At 40.9% G+C, this 15,916-nt stretch overlaps 1 protein-coding gene across 2 annotated transcripts in view; it reads left to right on the top strand.

Moving 5' to 3' along the window:
* Nucleotides 1-776: 776 nt before the first annotated feature.
* UGGT1 (UDP-glucose glycoprotein glucosyltransferase 1) overlaps nucleotides 777-15,916 on the top strand; it is a 130,298-nt gene continuing 115,158 nt past the window's right edge. For both annotated transcript variants that reach the window (XM_004276873.3, XM_033400187.2), the window contains exons 1-4: nucleotides 777-1,008; nucleotides 5,603-5,738; nucleotides 10,848-10,930; nucleotides 13,288-13,418. In XM_004276873.3, coding sequence (XP_004276921.2) covers nucleotides 951-1,008; nucleotides 5,603-5,738; nucleotides 10,848-10,930; nucleotides 13,288-13,418 — 408 coding nt within the window. In that variant the 5' untranslated portion in view covers nucleotides 777-950. The remainder of the gene's footprint in view (nucleotides 1,009-5,602; nucleotides 5,739-10,847; nucleotides 10,931-13,287; nucleotides 13,419-15,916) is intronic.

Raw genomic sequence — 15,916 nt, 5'->3', positions numbered from 1 at the left:
TTGCAACTACCTGTGATTCTGTAATTATTTCAAAATAAAAAGTTAAAACAATAAAAAAAATCTGCGTTTAAGTCAAACAAAATAGCCCTGAATTTTCTGAGAAAATTTTAGAAAAAGAGAAACCCAACTTTCCTAGAAGTTCTGCGCTGTCACTTGATTGTATGCTATAACTAAGCAAATATTGGTGTTATTCATGCATCAATAGTAGAAGACCAAGTTAAAACAGAGAGCAAAAAACTAACTGTAATTCAGTGAATTAAACAATTCCTTTTTTATGGAAGCATCACCTGAAGTGATTTTAAAAACACACAACAGAAATCTACTAACACAAAATCTCCCTCAAGAAATAAATTTTAAAAGTCATTTCCATTCCTTAAAATTATTTGAACTCCTTTTAGTCCAGCAAGGAACAGAAAGCCCAGTAGTCAGCTACAGAAGTTCTTAAGCACAGTAGAGACATATAGCTATCAGATTAATGCAAGTGTTTTTAGTCCTTGCTCTGCCATTCTCAAGCGAAGGACTGTTTGTGTCATATAATCAAAAGTCAGTTAAAATTTTACACTTTCTATGTAAAGAAGTTTCTGGGTCTCAGCTGTCCCCCTTTACGAGACCCCACGACCTCGAAGACCGACGCCTACCTAACCACACTGAACTGCAAAGAGCAAGGAGGCAGGCGGGGCCTCATCGGATGTAAGATGGCGGCCGAGAGACGCTCTGGGCGGCTCCGGCTGCGACTCGGTAGCCGGAAGTCCTCCGTCTCTAGCCAGTAGGAAGCGGAAGTAAAGGGCGGTCGGCGGCAGAGCTCTATCTTTGCAAGGCCGGCTTGCGAGAGGAGCCACGGGAAAGGCGCGTGTAGGCCGCTCACTGGCGCAGCTGCTGCCGCCCCGCCGCTGCGCCGCCCCGCCCCGGCGTTGTCGCAGGTGCAGTCGTGGACGAAGCGCGGCCCCGGCATGGACTGGAAAGGGTCTGCGGGCGGCGCGTGTGCTGCCGCTGCGCGGCCGGTGACAGGTACCCCTGGGGGGGGGGCGTGGGGAGTTCTCGCGGGGGGAGAGAGGGTCTGGGGAGCGAGGCCACCTTGTGTCCCGGTCACCTTGAGCTTCCGTTTCTTCCCTGACTCAGTTTCCCCTCCTGTATCCCAGCCCTCCCCTTCTTTGGGAGTCCCCCGAGTTGTCCCTTGGTGTCCTCTGGGCACATACCGTCTCTGCGAGGGTGGTCGCGGGCTCTGTTTAGCCGTTTTGAACCTTCATTGAAGAGCTTCGAGACCCGTGTGCCCAAGTGCAGACGGAGGTGGGGGAAGTGCCCTAACGTGAATTTCGTCCAAGCCTGACCCCAAGTAGGCTGAGAACCAGCAGTTTGCAGGACTCCGGTTGGAGAACGAATGGATCTTTTTATAGATTTCTTTTTTCCCTACAATGAATTCGGGTGATGAATATTGGTTCCGTTTTCATTTAATACGAGGATCTGGTGGCTGAAAATTGGATGATCCGGTTTCACTTTTAGTGTGGGACCTGCCAGAAGAGAAAGATCTGCGTACATCGCCAATAAGTTATGGGTGGGAGCTCTTCGTGTTCCTTGGCCAGAATCTCTAGATCGTTTTGCATTTCTTGCCCGATTTGAGAACTAGCATATTTTGTTCATTCAAAGTCCTGGGGTCTTATGCCTTACTGTGTTACACTGTATTGGAAACATTGATTCATCGTGTACTTGGCCAGCCAACTTTACTGTGTGATGTTTGAAGACATTTTAAATAGCTATATGACAACAACACAAAGTTTGGGTTGATTGTAGCCTTTCCATTTGACTTCCTTTTGTTAAACTTAGCTGAAACTCATTTTTATTGAAGGAAATAAACGTTGCTTTATACAGTAGTAGGGCATCTTCACAGTGCATATTTAACTTGAGGAGAATAAATTGAACTATGGAGAAAATACCATTAGACTTTTTCTCCAGTTACTTGCGATCATTTTCATATTACATGTATAGTATCTAATTTTAACCTGAAATTGCATGTATGTGGTTCACAGCAAATGGGTTTTGCTAACAGGTATAAGTGTATATTAAGTTTAAATTTTTCAGAAGTAAATTTATTTCTCAAGAAGAGTACTTCCTGGTATTTTTCCTTGCTGTTAATCATATATGTTGAAACTCGGATGGCTACTTATTAACTTGCACCCTGCAAGGTTTTTTTGAGTTTGTAAGCTATTTTCTTCAGTTTAAAAATGGAAAAAGAAAAAGTTGATGATGATTTATAATTTTATGCTTCTTCTGTTTTCCAAAAGTGAAAAACATTTGCCATAATATAATTTTGATTAATATTTTTGATAAATGAGCAAGAGATAGTGTCTTTAAACTAAAGAAACCGGGCCACACACTAGATCTTACTAGATGAATCTTTTGGGCGTAGAACCTTTTAAAGACTGTTTTTAATTTATCCATCATGCTGGAAGCGTGATGCCTATAATCATGCAGTGCCACGCTGCAGATTCTGACAGCTGTTATTTCACAGCTTTTAAGGTCAGAGGGTCAGAGTGATAAGGGATCTCGTAGAATGAAGCCATCCTCAAACAAAAGGCCACTCAGTGACGTTCTTATTTCTACTTCTCTGGACAACCTTTTCCTCTGGTGTTACCTGTGGTATCAAGGATGTGGGGTCTGGGAAAGCTCTTCTTTAATGTGTAGCTTTCCTCTTTTTCCCATCTCTACTGATGCTGTACTGTGCCCCAGAAACTCTCTGTCTCCTTAAAGCAGGGCAGGGGGATCTCTGGGTGAGTCATGGTACGTAGAGTTTTCATTTTCACCCTTCTTAAGTCTTAGGCTTTTTGTAGCGCCTTTACTCTTGGTGCCACATCCCTTTCTTCCAGTGGCTTTCATTCATCCTTTGATGAACAAAGTCTGTGTTTATTTTATTGTGAGTGCCTCCTGTGTTCCAGGCATTATGCTAGGCATGTGACTGACCGACAAAACTCCCTGTGCTTGAGGAGCTCACATTCAGTCCCCAGAGCCAGCCCAAGTATGGATCTGTTCAGGCTGGTGGCTTGGTTTGGTTTGCTCCCAACTTCAGGCTCACACCCTTGGTTTCAAGTTGAAGCTGTACCTCTCTCAGCCACCTGGGTCCCAAGGACTCTGCCCCTAGAAAATCTTTGAACTTGCCTTGGGTCTTGTAATAAAGTCCTTTGCTCATTCTGGGTCTGCACAGTATGAATTCTTACCCCTTCTTAAAGCCAGAGGACCAGGGCAGAGAGCATGGTATTGTGGAACTTTTGAAAACAGGCAGATGTGGGTTCCAAACATTGCTATTTATTAGTCCGGCAAGTTACTTAGCCTCTCCGAGCTGCCATTTTCTTATTTTTCAAGTAGGGATGATAGTGTTTCACGCATCATGCAGCGTATTTATGGACTACCTGCTGTTTGCCAGGCCCTGCGCTGTTGGCTCTGGTGGACAAAGTGGACGAGGCTGCCCCCCTCGGGAGCTGCAGTCTCCTGGGGCCTTGTGTGAAAGGGCTGGGTAACGAGTTTGCAGAGTGCTTGGCAGTGGCGCTGTCCAGAGTGATTCGCCCGGAGTAATTGCTCTGTAAGTGCGGGTGTTTCCTGGGGCCTTCGGTCCCTCCCTGTCCCCTCCCCACTGTAGTACTTGACACTTTACAAAGTGACTTTCACGTTGCCTTCTCAATTCGCTCGTGGCGCATGTTGCGGCAGGTACTGTTATTCCTATTTGAGAGAGTGGGAGACTAAGGGCGAGGGAGTTATCAGGTAAGGTGCCTGTGGTGAAACTGCCAGTGAGTAGCAAACTCAGGAATTGATCACAGGTGCCTGACTCTAAAGGCTTTCTCGTCTTGCTGACCCGTGTTTGTTCTATCATGAGGCGCAGGTTTCTGAGGCTAGAGTGTCGGAGAGAGTTGAGTGGGCTGAAATTGTATGTAAAAGTTTGGGTCCTTGCTTTCTCCTCTGCGGGAAATGTCAGTAACTTTTGCTACATTCCGAGAGGGGCCTGCATGGACTTGGACTTCTCCTTCCCCGCCCCCAAGCCAGGAATCAGGGCCAGCAGGTTTCATTGTCAGAGGTCTAGTTTGCTTAGTCCTAGTCTTTATCGATGTTGTTTTTTTTTAATGTTTATTTATAAATAGGATGTTCATATTAATTTTTTTTTTGTTTCCAAAGAAGCTGGCAGTGCCTGAACTTCAGACTCTTTTAAAAGCAACTTTTCTATTTGGTAGAATTCATTTCTCTTCGGACCATTGTTCTTTAGAGATATGTGTCATATGAAGCAAGATGTTGGCACAAATGATAAAGCTTTTTGTAAAAGGAAGATACTGACTGGTTGCTCCAGTATGTGGGCTGTCTCTCCCCAGCAGTGTGTATTATAACTGGCGTCGAGGAATTGGGGTGAGCTTTACCAAACCTTAGCATTCAGAAGCACAAGTTTGGTTTAGTGTTTCCCACATATTCTTGTCCCCTTTGGGTTCCCATTCAAATGGGTGGAACTTGGATGCTGACTTTTTATATCACAGTGGAAGTCTGATTAGGTTGTGTTAGGCAGACTTCCAGGGATGAAAACACAGATCAAAGAAGCCTGCAGCCGGAGACCTTTTGTGAAATGATGTGGACCCCAAGGATCTCGGCATGCTTGCTGAGGCTGCTGCTGGGGATTTAGGAGGCCTGCATTCTGTGGCCCTGCTGATTCACCAGTGATCCCAACTTTCTTATTTTATAGATGGGGATCTATTGAGTTCTTACATTTCCTCATTCCAGAACCTGTATTTGATTTTACACTCGCGACCCACCCTATTAGCTTCCTAAGGCTGCCATAACGAAGTACCACAAACTGGGTGGCTTAGAGCAGCACTTTATTGTCTCACGAATTTTGGGAGGCTAGAAGTTCTAAATTAAGGTGTCACAGGACCATGTTCCTTCTGAAATCTGTAGAGGAGGATCTTTCTTTCCCTCTTCCAGCGTCTGGTAGCCCTGGGTGTTCGTGGCTTGCAGTGTAATTCCAGTGTCTGCCCCCGTTTTTACTGGGCATTCTCCCTGTGTCTCTTCATGTAGTCTTCCCTCTGCATGCCTGTCTCTCTGCCCACATTCCCCCCCCCCGCCCCGCCCCTTTCTTTTAATAACACCAGTTATTGGACCAGGGCCTACCCTGATGACCTCATTTTAACATGATTACCTCTGTAAAGACCATATTTCCAAACAAGTTCACATTCTGAGGTACTGGGGTGGGGTAGGACTTCACTCTATCTTTTTGGGGGAATACAGTTCAACCTGTAACACCTTTCATTTGTGTTTTCACCTGTCTAAGCTTTATTTACTCTCCTGCTTCATAATGATTGTGTGCAACCTGCTGGGCCACCAGCTGACTTTTATATCTCTGTATGGTATAGGCACCCAGGAGATGAAGTGCAGCCTTTGTAGGAGAGAGTGTAATGAATGACACACCTTTAGTTGTGTCTAAAGTTCTGCTGAACTATCTAGATAGTAGATGCTGTTGTATTTCGGAAGCATTTTTATTTCTGTGATAGTCATGTTATTTTTTATCTCTAATTATTAAGATTCAGGTTTAAACATTGCCTTGTAGCGAAACTTTTTTTTTTTTTTCCCTTTTTAGGGGTTTGCCGTAAAATGGGCCTTCTGACTGTACTCACTGGACTATGGCTGTTTTCCTCAGCAAAGGCAGATTCAAAAGCCATTACAACCTCTCTTACAACAAAATGGTTTTCCACTCCGTTGTTGTTAGAAACCAGGTAAGAAGACATTTTTTTTCTTTCACGTGTTTGAGTGAAAATGTAGGCTCTGCTAGTGAATATTCAGGAGCTTTTAGGGAGTGAGATTCTCATCACATGCATTTAGTAAGAGCTTCTTTCAGTGTGCACTGTGCTTGTGTGCTGTTCACAGGCTGTTAGGACACAGACTCTATCTGTCAGCAGGCTAGGACTGAATTGATGACAGAGATCTTTAGGGATTTCTTTAGACAAATATATTGAATTGGTTAAATTATTATGTTATCGTCCAGGAAAAGTGTAAATGTGGTAATAAAGGAAGAGAGAGTTCTACTCTTCTACTATTAGTAGAGTTTCTACTAATAGAAAAGAAATTTTCTATTTATTTGAAGAAGGTGTTAAGAGGTGTTTAATAAAAGGAAGAGAAGAGAGCTTGGCAAGGTGGGGGAAGAGGACATGCCCCTCCCAAGAACTTGGAAGGAGACCCCAACATAAGAGAGTGCAGGGGGAAGCTAAGAAAGTGGCCACATTTTATCCGATTGTAGCATCTCCAAAATCAGGATGCATTTAATCAAATCAATATGTTATCTTAAAATTGGTGGCATCTTTCACTCAGTGTTTCATAAAACAATGATATGTCTTAAAATTGACAGTGTCTTTGGGCAGCATTTCATCCTGCTATTCCTGAAACATACTGGACCCCAGTCTCCTACCCCATCTCTACCTTAGTGCCCCTCTGCTGGGACTGTACCATCTGGGGCTACAGGAAACTCTAGAAGATGATTCGTGCCTGTCTGCCTGATCCCCTACATAGCCATCTCTATCCCTCTTTGTTCCTAGGGTCTTGGTGCAGAAAATGAGTTTCAAAAGCCTAGGCCTTGAAGGGATTTAGAGCATAGCAAATATGCAGTAAATCACATCAAGCTTCCCACTGTTATCTCTCAAGCTAGAAGAGATTCCCTGGTCTGGGGAGTACAGAAGAAAATAAAAGTTGAAGGAAACTTGACAACAGCTCAAGTGAACCTTAAGAATGAGTTAGTAGATGGATCGTAGAAACCACACATATGTTTTTAGGAAAAAAGAAAACATACATCTCAGTTTCTCAATAAAGAAGATCTCCCAGGGACTTCCCTGGAAATCCAGTGGTTAAGGCTCTGTGCCTTCGACGCAGGGGGTGCTGGTTTGATCCCTAGTCAGGGAACTAAGATCCCGCATGCCATGTAGTGTGGCCAAAAAAAAAAGATCTCCCAAACTTGGAAAAAAGAATTGACAGTGTCTTAAAATTGATAAAATGCAATATAGTCAATGATTTCTTGGGAGATTTTAAACCCAAGTGTATGTTTTATTTAGTGTTTGTAATATAAATATAACCAGATACCTCTCTTTTAGTCAGTTTTTTGTTTATAGAGGGAAACTTATTTTTATTGTATCTCAAATAACATATAGCTAGGACCTGTAGAGAATCTTTCCAAAGCATACATTTAGGTAGGTGAGCCATGAGCATTTGGTAACTTTCAGAATTTGATATAGCTGGAAATTTGAACTGTTGTGTTATATCAGTTAACTCTGTGGTCTAATTTTATCTTCTGACATCTTCCCCTTGATCCCTAGGAAGATGTGAATGAAGAGTCTGTTGTGTTGGTAGTGTATACGGATAGTTGTGCCTTCTAAGGCAAAGCCTTCTCTGGTACAGGATTGAGGAGAGGCCAGTGGGAACGTGGGACGCGTAGGAGCCCGTCTTGACTTGCTGAGGAGCCTCCCCGACTTTCTGCTGAACAGACTTTCTCCCATCACTTCTCTGTGCCTCCCTTTCCTCAGCAATAAAATGGCAAACCCCCTCCCCCCGCAAAACTCCAACAACCCCGTCTCACCCCCAGAAACCCCCAAACTCCACTGCATGTATTTCATAGTGATGTCACAATAACTAATTTGATAAATAGGTCGAGCCCCTCAAATGTCCGCGCTTTGTTGGATCTTGGTGGTTGTAACAGTGAAGTGTCTGAAGGTCATGTGAGGTCCTGCACTGCCTGAGCCAGGACTCTTGTAGCTGAACATTTTTTCTTCCTTTCTGCTAATCTTATTTTGGATGATTTATCTGGTGTCAACCTAAGTCATTGAGATTTACTATCACTTTCTAAATAATTTTGTGCAACTAACCGTAACGGATGTTTTACGATATTCTGCTTAACATTCTTCACTGGATTACATCCCATTACTCTCACTTAGACTAACAAATTTCTTGGTGTTTGTATATTGTCTTAGAAGAGTCTTATGGCATATACTTATGGACTTTTGAGAAAGTATGCTAAAATTGTCAGCCTTAGTTGATCAGTCTTTTTTCAGTTTCTTTGATCTCTGTGAAGTGAGTACTGTAAACGCTTGCCTTCACTGCAACTTACCCATAACAAACATAGCGCCTTTTCATGATATCCTGGCCATTTGCCATTTTGGTTCATTATTTTTACTTCTCTTCTGTGGCTATTTGCGAACAGTTTGCCAAGGAAATGGGACGTGTAGGCAACTCAAAAACACTGCTGTGCTTTTTTGAAACTACTCTATATTCACCTCCAGAGCTAGCTGAGGCCACTCTCCTTCCCTCCTGGGTCCATGGCAGACATAGATGGTGGGTCACAGCACTGTCCATTGGGGGGAGGGTGAAGGGCCAGAATCTTTTTCCACACATCGAGGCATGTAGCTAATACAGACATTTTGTCTTTTTTGCTTCTGGCCCTTAGGGACTAAAACTATTCTTGTGTGTATTTTTATTTTTAAAATTTTTAATAAATTTATTTATTTATTTGACTTTTGGCTGTGTTGGGTCTTTGTTGCACGTGGGCTTTCTCTAGTTGTGGCGAGCGGGGGCTACTCTTCATTGCGGTGCGCGGGCTTCTTATTGTGGTGGCTTCTCTTGTTGCGGAGCACGGGCTCTAGGCGCACGGGCTTCAGTAGTTGTGGCTCGCGGGCTCAGTAGTTGTGGCTCACGGGCTCAGTAGTTGTGGCTTGTGGGCTGTAGAGCACAGGCTCAGTAGTTGTGGCACATGGGCTTAGTTGCTCTGCGGCATGTGGGATCTTCCCAGACTAGGGATCGAACCCTTGTCCCCTGCATCGGCAGGTGGATTCTTAACCACTGCGCCACCAGGGAAGTCCCTTGTGTGTATTTTTAAGTTGGACCTGATGCTACTGAAGGGTTTGTAGCTTTCTGGTTGTCCATGAAGTGATATATATTTAATTGAAGTAGAGCTCTGAGTATGTTTTGAGCAGCTGTAGTTACTAAAAGAAATATTGTGTAAGTAAAGTTTATTATTAAAGTTGAAACAATCATTTATTGAGTGCTTATACAATCATTTATTGAGATATTATAATGGCCTGGGAATGCAGCATGATAGATTTGAGTGATTGAGATTGGAATGTAAATTCCAGATTTTTGATTTACTAACTCTGTGCCCTTAAGAAAGTTAACAAGTTTATAAGTGGAGAGAATGGTATATATATATAATGTGCTCTCCCTCTACCTGTCACCCGGTTTTAGTGATTGTCAACTCAAGTCCAATAACTGTCACCACCACCACCCTCCTACCTTCTCCCACTAAAATATTTTAAAGCAAATCCCAGACATCGTATAATGTCATCTGTAAAACTATCAATATTTTACTCAGTGGAAGTTTTATCGATATTTTACTCAGGTATCAGAAGCTAAAAACAATTTAAAACAAAAAGCAAACAAACTTAAGCATACTATAAACAAATGGCAGCGTTCCTTTTAATAATACCTTGTATTGTTCCTGTCTTCCATGGATTACTTCAGTGGATCTGGTAATTAATTTTCTTAAGGCTGTTTGACACTTAGACGTTGTAAGACTTATTTATTGCAGTGGGGTGAAAAAGAATGTACGTTTAAGAAGTTTTCCTGTAATTATATGAAAAGTATATATTTATATGCATATGGCCTCTGTAGGAATCTAAGCTAAGATTCACTTTGTATTCTTACAAAGAATACAAAGCATTTACTTGCATATCATAATCTATCTGTTTTACTACCTGTTTTCTTAGACTATAAGCTGTTATAAGGTTGGTATGATGTCTATGTCAGTTACTCGAAAGCCTAGAAAATGCCACACTCAAGGGGGCACTAAATAATTTAATACATTATGATGATGGGTATTTTCAGAAACCTATTTTTAGAGAAGCTGTGCATTACCAGGAAATGTTTCTTATGTTGCCATATTTCTGTGTCTAGCTGTGGAGTAGAGTGAGAGTTGTACAGCCCAGTGTTGACAAGTAATGGGAAAGTCTTCCTTTGGCTAGGTAAGCTGATATCCAGATCTGTAGTTTGCTTTCAGACAGGGAAAGACCACCACTACATTGGTATGCCTTGGAGGAGAAGATTACCGATTTACATGAAGCATTCAATTAGTACATGCATTTTCTTTTAAGGGATTTTAGGCTCTTGAATGCAGGGAAATGTAGAATAGCCATTTTATTTTAGGTCAGTACAGTAGTGTAAAGTCAAGGAAAAAGTTAAGATGGCATTAAGTTCTAAGACCTGATTTTATTAAATCAGTGCTAACTTTAAACTAATATTTGGTGATTTTGAAAATTTGGATTTGTGGATGTAAAAAGATTACGACATGCTGCCTTTAGTCTCCTAGAAATTTTTCTAGGGTTCATGTTTTCCTTGGGAGAAACTTAGGCAAAAACATATTTTTTTGTTCTTTGCAAGGTATTTCAGAAAATGAGTGAGCAGAACTAGTACTAGAATTATCAATTTCCTAATTCTGCTTCTACTACTGACAGCATTTTCACAAATGAGATTTCATAACCTTTCTTTATATTGGGACTTCCCTGTTGTTACAACATTTCTATTATTCTAGGTTTCTTTAGGGATACCTATTAAGCTACTAAGTGAATAAACTACTAAGCTAATTATTAATAGCTAATAAGCTAGTAAGACTTGCTTATCATTAGAAAATATATGTTATACATGTTCGTGTATAATATATATTATCAAATAAAAGCCAAGCTCTGGACATTTGGTAACTTAAAAATCTATTTTTACTCTCCTTAGTAATATAGCTTATATTAGAAGATTTCATTAAGTTGTTTTATTTCTGATATTTCCCCCTTTTCTCTCAGTGAGTTTTTAGCAGAAGACAGTCAAGAGAAATTTTGGAATTTTGTAGAAGCCAGTCAAAATATTGGATCATCAGATCATCACGGTAAAATTGAAGCAAATGCTTCTTTGACTTCGGTGTCTGGGAATATATTAGAAAAATTGATCTCTTTCAGAGTATGTGTGGCATGGCAGTTAATGGAATACATTTTTATCTTTACTGACTAGAGTTGTGATGGTAGCCAGCAGAGTCAACACAAACTAGTAATTATTTTTGAAAAAGTTTATAACTTTGGTGATAAGAGCTACCTTTGATTTTTTTTTTTGTTTCTCCCCTTGTTTTTGTTCTTTTGTGTTCTTTTATTGAAAGTGCTACGTGAATATTTTGTGGGAGTCAAATTCTTTTAAAATCATTTAGCATTTACTTAATAACCATCAGATTTGATTCACTTTCTTTTGTTATGAACTAATTATACAACTGATCTCTTATCTGTTAAGTTTGTTATCATTAAGTTAGTGCCATCCAGAATGTTTTCCATTATGCATGCCAGCCACACACAACTGGAGTGTCAAGGTGTCAAATTAATGACAAGGTAAACTGTATCACTTGTTTACAGTTTCTGATGAGCTTTCACAAACATTTTCCAATTCAATATAAGCTACATAGAGTATGAACATTAATAGTCAAAGATGCTGATACATGAGTAGTTAAAACCTTGAGTATTACATTGACAGGCGTAAGTCCTTGTTGAAGAGAAAATGTGTAAAAATTATGTGACTGCTGTTAATATTTGACTAATTGATTTTTAACTTTATGATATTTAAAAATTAATACATATTTAAAAAGTCAAGTCTGAATCTTTTTTCGTGATTTAAGTGCGTAAAAGTTTTGAACAAGCTTTGGTTACATAATTTGTAAGCTTTAGTTACATAATTTGTAAGCTTTAGTTACATAATTTGGAGTCAGCTAGAGTTGTTTGAGTTATCAAAAAAATCATTTTAGTTTATGACTTCATAAAACAAATTTATCAAAGTGAGTTTTGTAATGAATTTTGAATTCTGACGTTTAAAATGAAATTTCTTCAGTATAAATGCTGATGTGTTCCTGGTTAAAATTAGGGGAGTGTGAATTCTTGGAAGTGACCATAAAAGTACGTTAAACATTTTATTTGAAATACTAGTCATAGTCCCGCCACCCAAAGATAGTCACCGTTAACATTCTGGCAACATTTTAAGATATTTCTTTCTGATTTCTTTTTCTACTTAGAAGGTGCTAATGCCATATAGAACCTTTTACATTTTGCTTTTTTTTTTGCTGTACACGGGCCTCTCACCGCTGTGGCCTCTCCCGTTGTGGAGCACAGGCTCCGGACACGCAGGCTCAGCGGCCATGGCTCACGGGCCCAGCCGCTCCGCGGCATGTGGGATCCTCCTGGACCGGGGCACGAACCCATGTCCCCTGCATTGGCAGGCGAACTCCCAACGACTGCGCCACCAGGGAAGCCCCATTTTGCTTTTTTAAATGTGAAATATTTTTCTTAAATTTCTTTTTGGAATAGATAATAGTGGTTTAAAAGTCAAAGCTATACAAAAGGCTATACACAGAAAAATCTTACTCCTCCTGTTTCTCTTGGCTTTTTATAGCCATTTAAATTAATTTGTTTAGTCTTCAGTGTTTTTTTCTTTTTTACAATAAATACATAAGTATGTATTCCTATTTCTTATTCTTTCTAAGAGTAAGAAAAAATTGCGTACTATATACATTGTTTTGTACCTTGTGCTTTTCGTTTAATATATCCTGGGGATTTTTTCATACTGGTACACGCGTTTTTTTTTCCCCTCAGGTAATGTTCCAATTGTTTTAATGCTTCTCCCCAAACTACAGTTTCATTAGTATTCTTTAATATCTTGTACTTCCTCATCACACTGCTCCATCTTATTGGGTTATTTGAATAGATAACATATGCAGACACTGTGGTTACAAAGACAAGTCATAGTTTCGGGCTTTAGGGCCCCAAAGGCTCTTTGGGAGGGGCAGTTAGTAAGTAGGTAAATGCGTAAATGATGTGCTAAGTGAAAGAGGTAAGCGAAGAAATATTATGGGACCAAAGAAGAGATGAACTTGGTCCAGTGAGGCATGGGGTAGGGATAGGCGGTGCCTCCCTGGAATAGGTGCTCTCACAGCTGAATTCTTCCTGAGGAAGAAAGTAGGAGTTAGTCATCCAGGTAAGTGGGAGAATTGCAGTCTAGGGAGAGGGAATAGTCTGAACAAAGGGAAGAAAAGTCCAATTGCGTGGTGTACTTCAAGGAATTCTAAGCATTTGACAGCAGTTCAGGACAGTATAGTGGTAACATTTTGCAATCAGTATGCTTTTGTAACACATAGCTTTATACTTTATGAACTATCTTATTTGGATACCTCTAGTCATATAGAATTATTTTGGTTAATGTTCTTCCTGACAGGTACTGATTATTCCTATTATCATGCAATATTGGAAGTTGCATTTCAGTTTCTGTCACGACTACAGCAGAATCTGTTGAAATTTTGTCTGTCTCTTCACTCCTACTCAGCGACAATTCAAGCCTTCCAGCAGGTGAGTTCAGTGCTTACACGTGACAGTATTCTTTAGTGGTTGCATATCTTGATCGGCTGTATTGCAGTTGTCCTGGCATTGTATTACAGAACTATACCTTTTCTACCTGAAATTGTCTAGGATTTACAATTTGTTTATAAATAATAAGCAAAATTGATGATGTTAAATCTTCAAATAACATATTATAAAAAATATAATTTGCACTTATTTTCATTTAAGGAAAAATAAAATATCTACACAAAAAACTGCCTACTAGACTTTATTTATACAGCACAGGTGAAGAGAGAGGCGATACAGTTTTTGCTAAACCAGTTAACCCTGAGTGTGATCATAGCCTGTAGATCTAAAAGCGGTTCACGGGAAATACAGCAGATAGGAAATGTGAAACAATATCACAGGAATACAGTCAGGAAAAGCTAGGATGAGGAAAGCTTTTTAGTAAAATAATCTGATTTTGTCAACAAGTAAGTTAAAAGGAAAAGAAAAGAGGGAAGGAGGAGCTTCAAGAGAGACTTTAAAAAGGTGTCAACTGGGGCTTCCCTGGTGGCCCATTGGTTGAGAATCTGCCTGCCAATGCAGGGGACACAGGGTCGAGCTCTGGTCTGGGAAGATCCCACATGCTCTGGAGCAACTGGGCCCGTGAGCCACAACTATTGAGCCTGCGTGCCTGGAGCCTGTGCTCCGCAACAAGAGAGGCCGCGACAGTGAGAGGCCCACGCACTGCAATGAAGAGTGGCCCCCGCTTGCCGCAACTAGAGAAAGCCCTTGCACAGAAACGAAGACCCAACACAGCCAGAAATAAATAAATAAATAAATTTAAAAAGGTGTCAACTTAATTCAACGTGTGGATCTTGTTGGATTTTTAAAAAAAATTTATTTATTTTTATTTTTGGCTGTGTTGGGTCTTTGTTGCTGCACGCGGGTTCTTCCCCAGTTGTGGTGAGCAGGGGCTACTCTTCGTTGCGGTGCGCGGGCCTCTCGTTGGGTGGCTTCTCTTGTTGCAGAGCACGGGCTCTAGGTGCGTGGGCCTCAGCAGCTGTGGCACTTGGGCTCAGCAGTTGTGGTTTGCAGGCTCTAGAGCATAGGCTCAGCAGTTGTGGTGCGCAGGCCCAGTTGCTCCGCAGCATGTGGGATCCTCCTGGACCAGGGCTCGAACCTGTGTCCCCTGCATTGGCAGGCGGATTCTTAACCACTGCGCCACCAGGGAAGCCCCTTATTGGATTTTGAGTTGAACAAACTCGTAAAAAATAGCAAGAGAATCAAAGGTGTGTATGCTGATTGTATGTTTGGTATAAAAGAATTGTTAATTTTAAAACCTTTTTTTTATTCTGAAATAAAAACAGCATAGAAAATGACTCACAAGAAATATATAGCATAAAGAATTATAACGAAGTGAACACTCTTGTAATTTTCACCCTGGTCAGGAAATTGAATTTAGCCATGCACCATGGAAGCCCTTGATGTGCTGTGTCCCCATCACAGCTGACTTTTGCCCTTCAAAAGGAATCACTTTCTTCTGTTGGAATCATTTGCTGTTTTGTTTTTTTTTTAAAAAAACATTTCATTGCCCAAGAGTTCATCACCAAACAATAGAGTTTAATCTTGCCCAGTTTTAAAAAAATTATTAATTTTTTTGGGGGTTGAGTGGTCTCTTAATTTATAGGTTCTCCCTCTATCCCTTTCTTTTCTGTTGAATAACTTATACTGTTTGCCCTATCAATTTTTTTTTTTCTTTGGCCCCAGCAAGGCCCTTGCTGGATCTTAGTTCCCCGACCAGGGATTGAACCCAGGGCCCCGGCAGTGAAAGCGCTGAGTCCTAACCACTGGACCACCAGGGAATTCCCAATAGATTGCTATCATTGCAGAAATTTCTCTTGTACAGCACTCGTCTATAAGAATAAGGGTGTTACTCTGTTTTTCCCCTCTCCCCTTTTCTTACAATAGCTTTGTATGGGATTTGACACAGACTTTTTCTGCTCAATTTGATGTGAAATTAGTTTTCCTTAACTTTTGGAGGTCGGCGTGGTTCCCTGTTCTGTTGATTTTATGTTGTGTTAAAATAAGGTGGCTTTAAAAAAAAGGTAGCTTTTGCTTTTTGAAATTTCCTGACTCTGTTCCCCTCTTTCACTTTTATATTTGGACTTTTTCTTTTATTGGCTTTTATCTCTGTCCTGCTTGAGTTTTATTCTGCCCTCAACAGTTTGTCCTTAGAGGTGGGGCCCTTTCCTGGAAGGGAGTCCTAGCCTGTGAGTTATGAGTTCACAGTGGTCAGACTGCCTTGTGCTTACCTGTGCTAGGTGAAACAAAACCCATCGGCCCACCATACCTTCCAGTGAAAACCTTTTGGCTGTTTGGGGTTTTCTTGTTTTCAGGATCATCAGAATCTCTGCAGTTTCCCTCTACTTCTATGGCCTCTGATAACCGCAGGTCATTTTTGTGTTTTGTATCATGGGGATTTCCTTCCACCTAGTTTTGTCATAAATGTGGTCCACTGGTTT

Source organism: Orcinus orca, chromosome 7 (genome assembly GCF_937001465.1).
Source record: "Orcinus orca chromosome 7, mOrcOrc1.1, whole genome shotgun sequence".
In the NCBI taxonomy this organism is placed as follows: Eukaryota; Metazoa; Chordata; class Mammalia; order Artiodactyla; family Delphinidae; genus Orcinus; species Orcinus orca.
The sequence above is the reverse complement of the archived record's forward strand: the minus strand, read 5'-3'. Positions and strand labels throughout refer to the sequence as shown.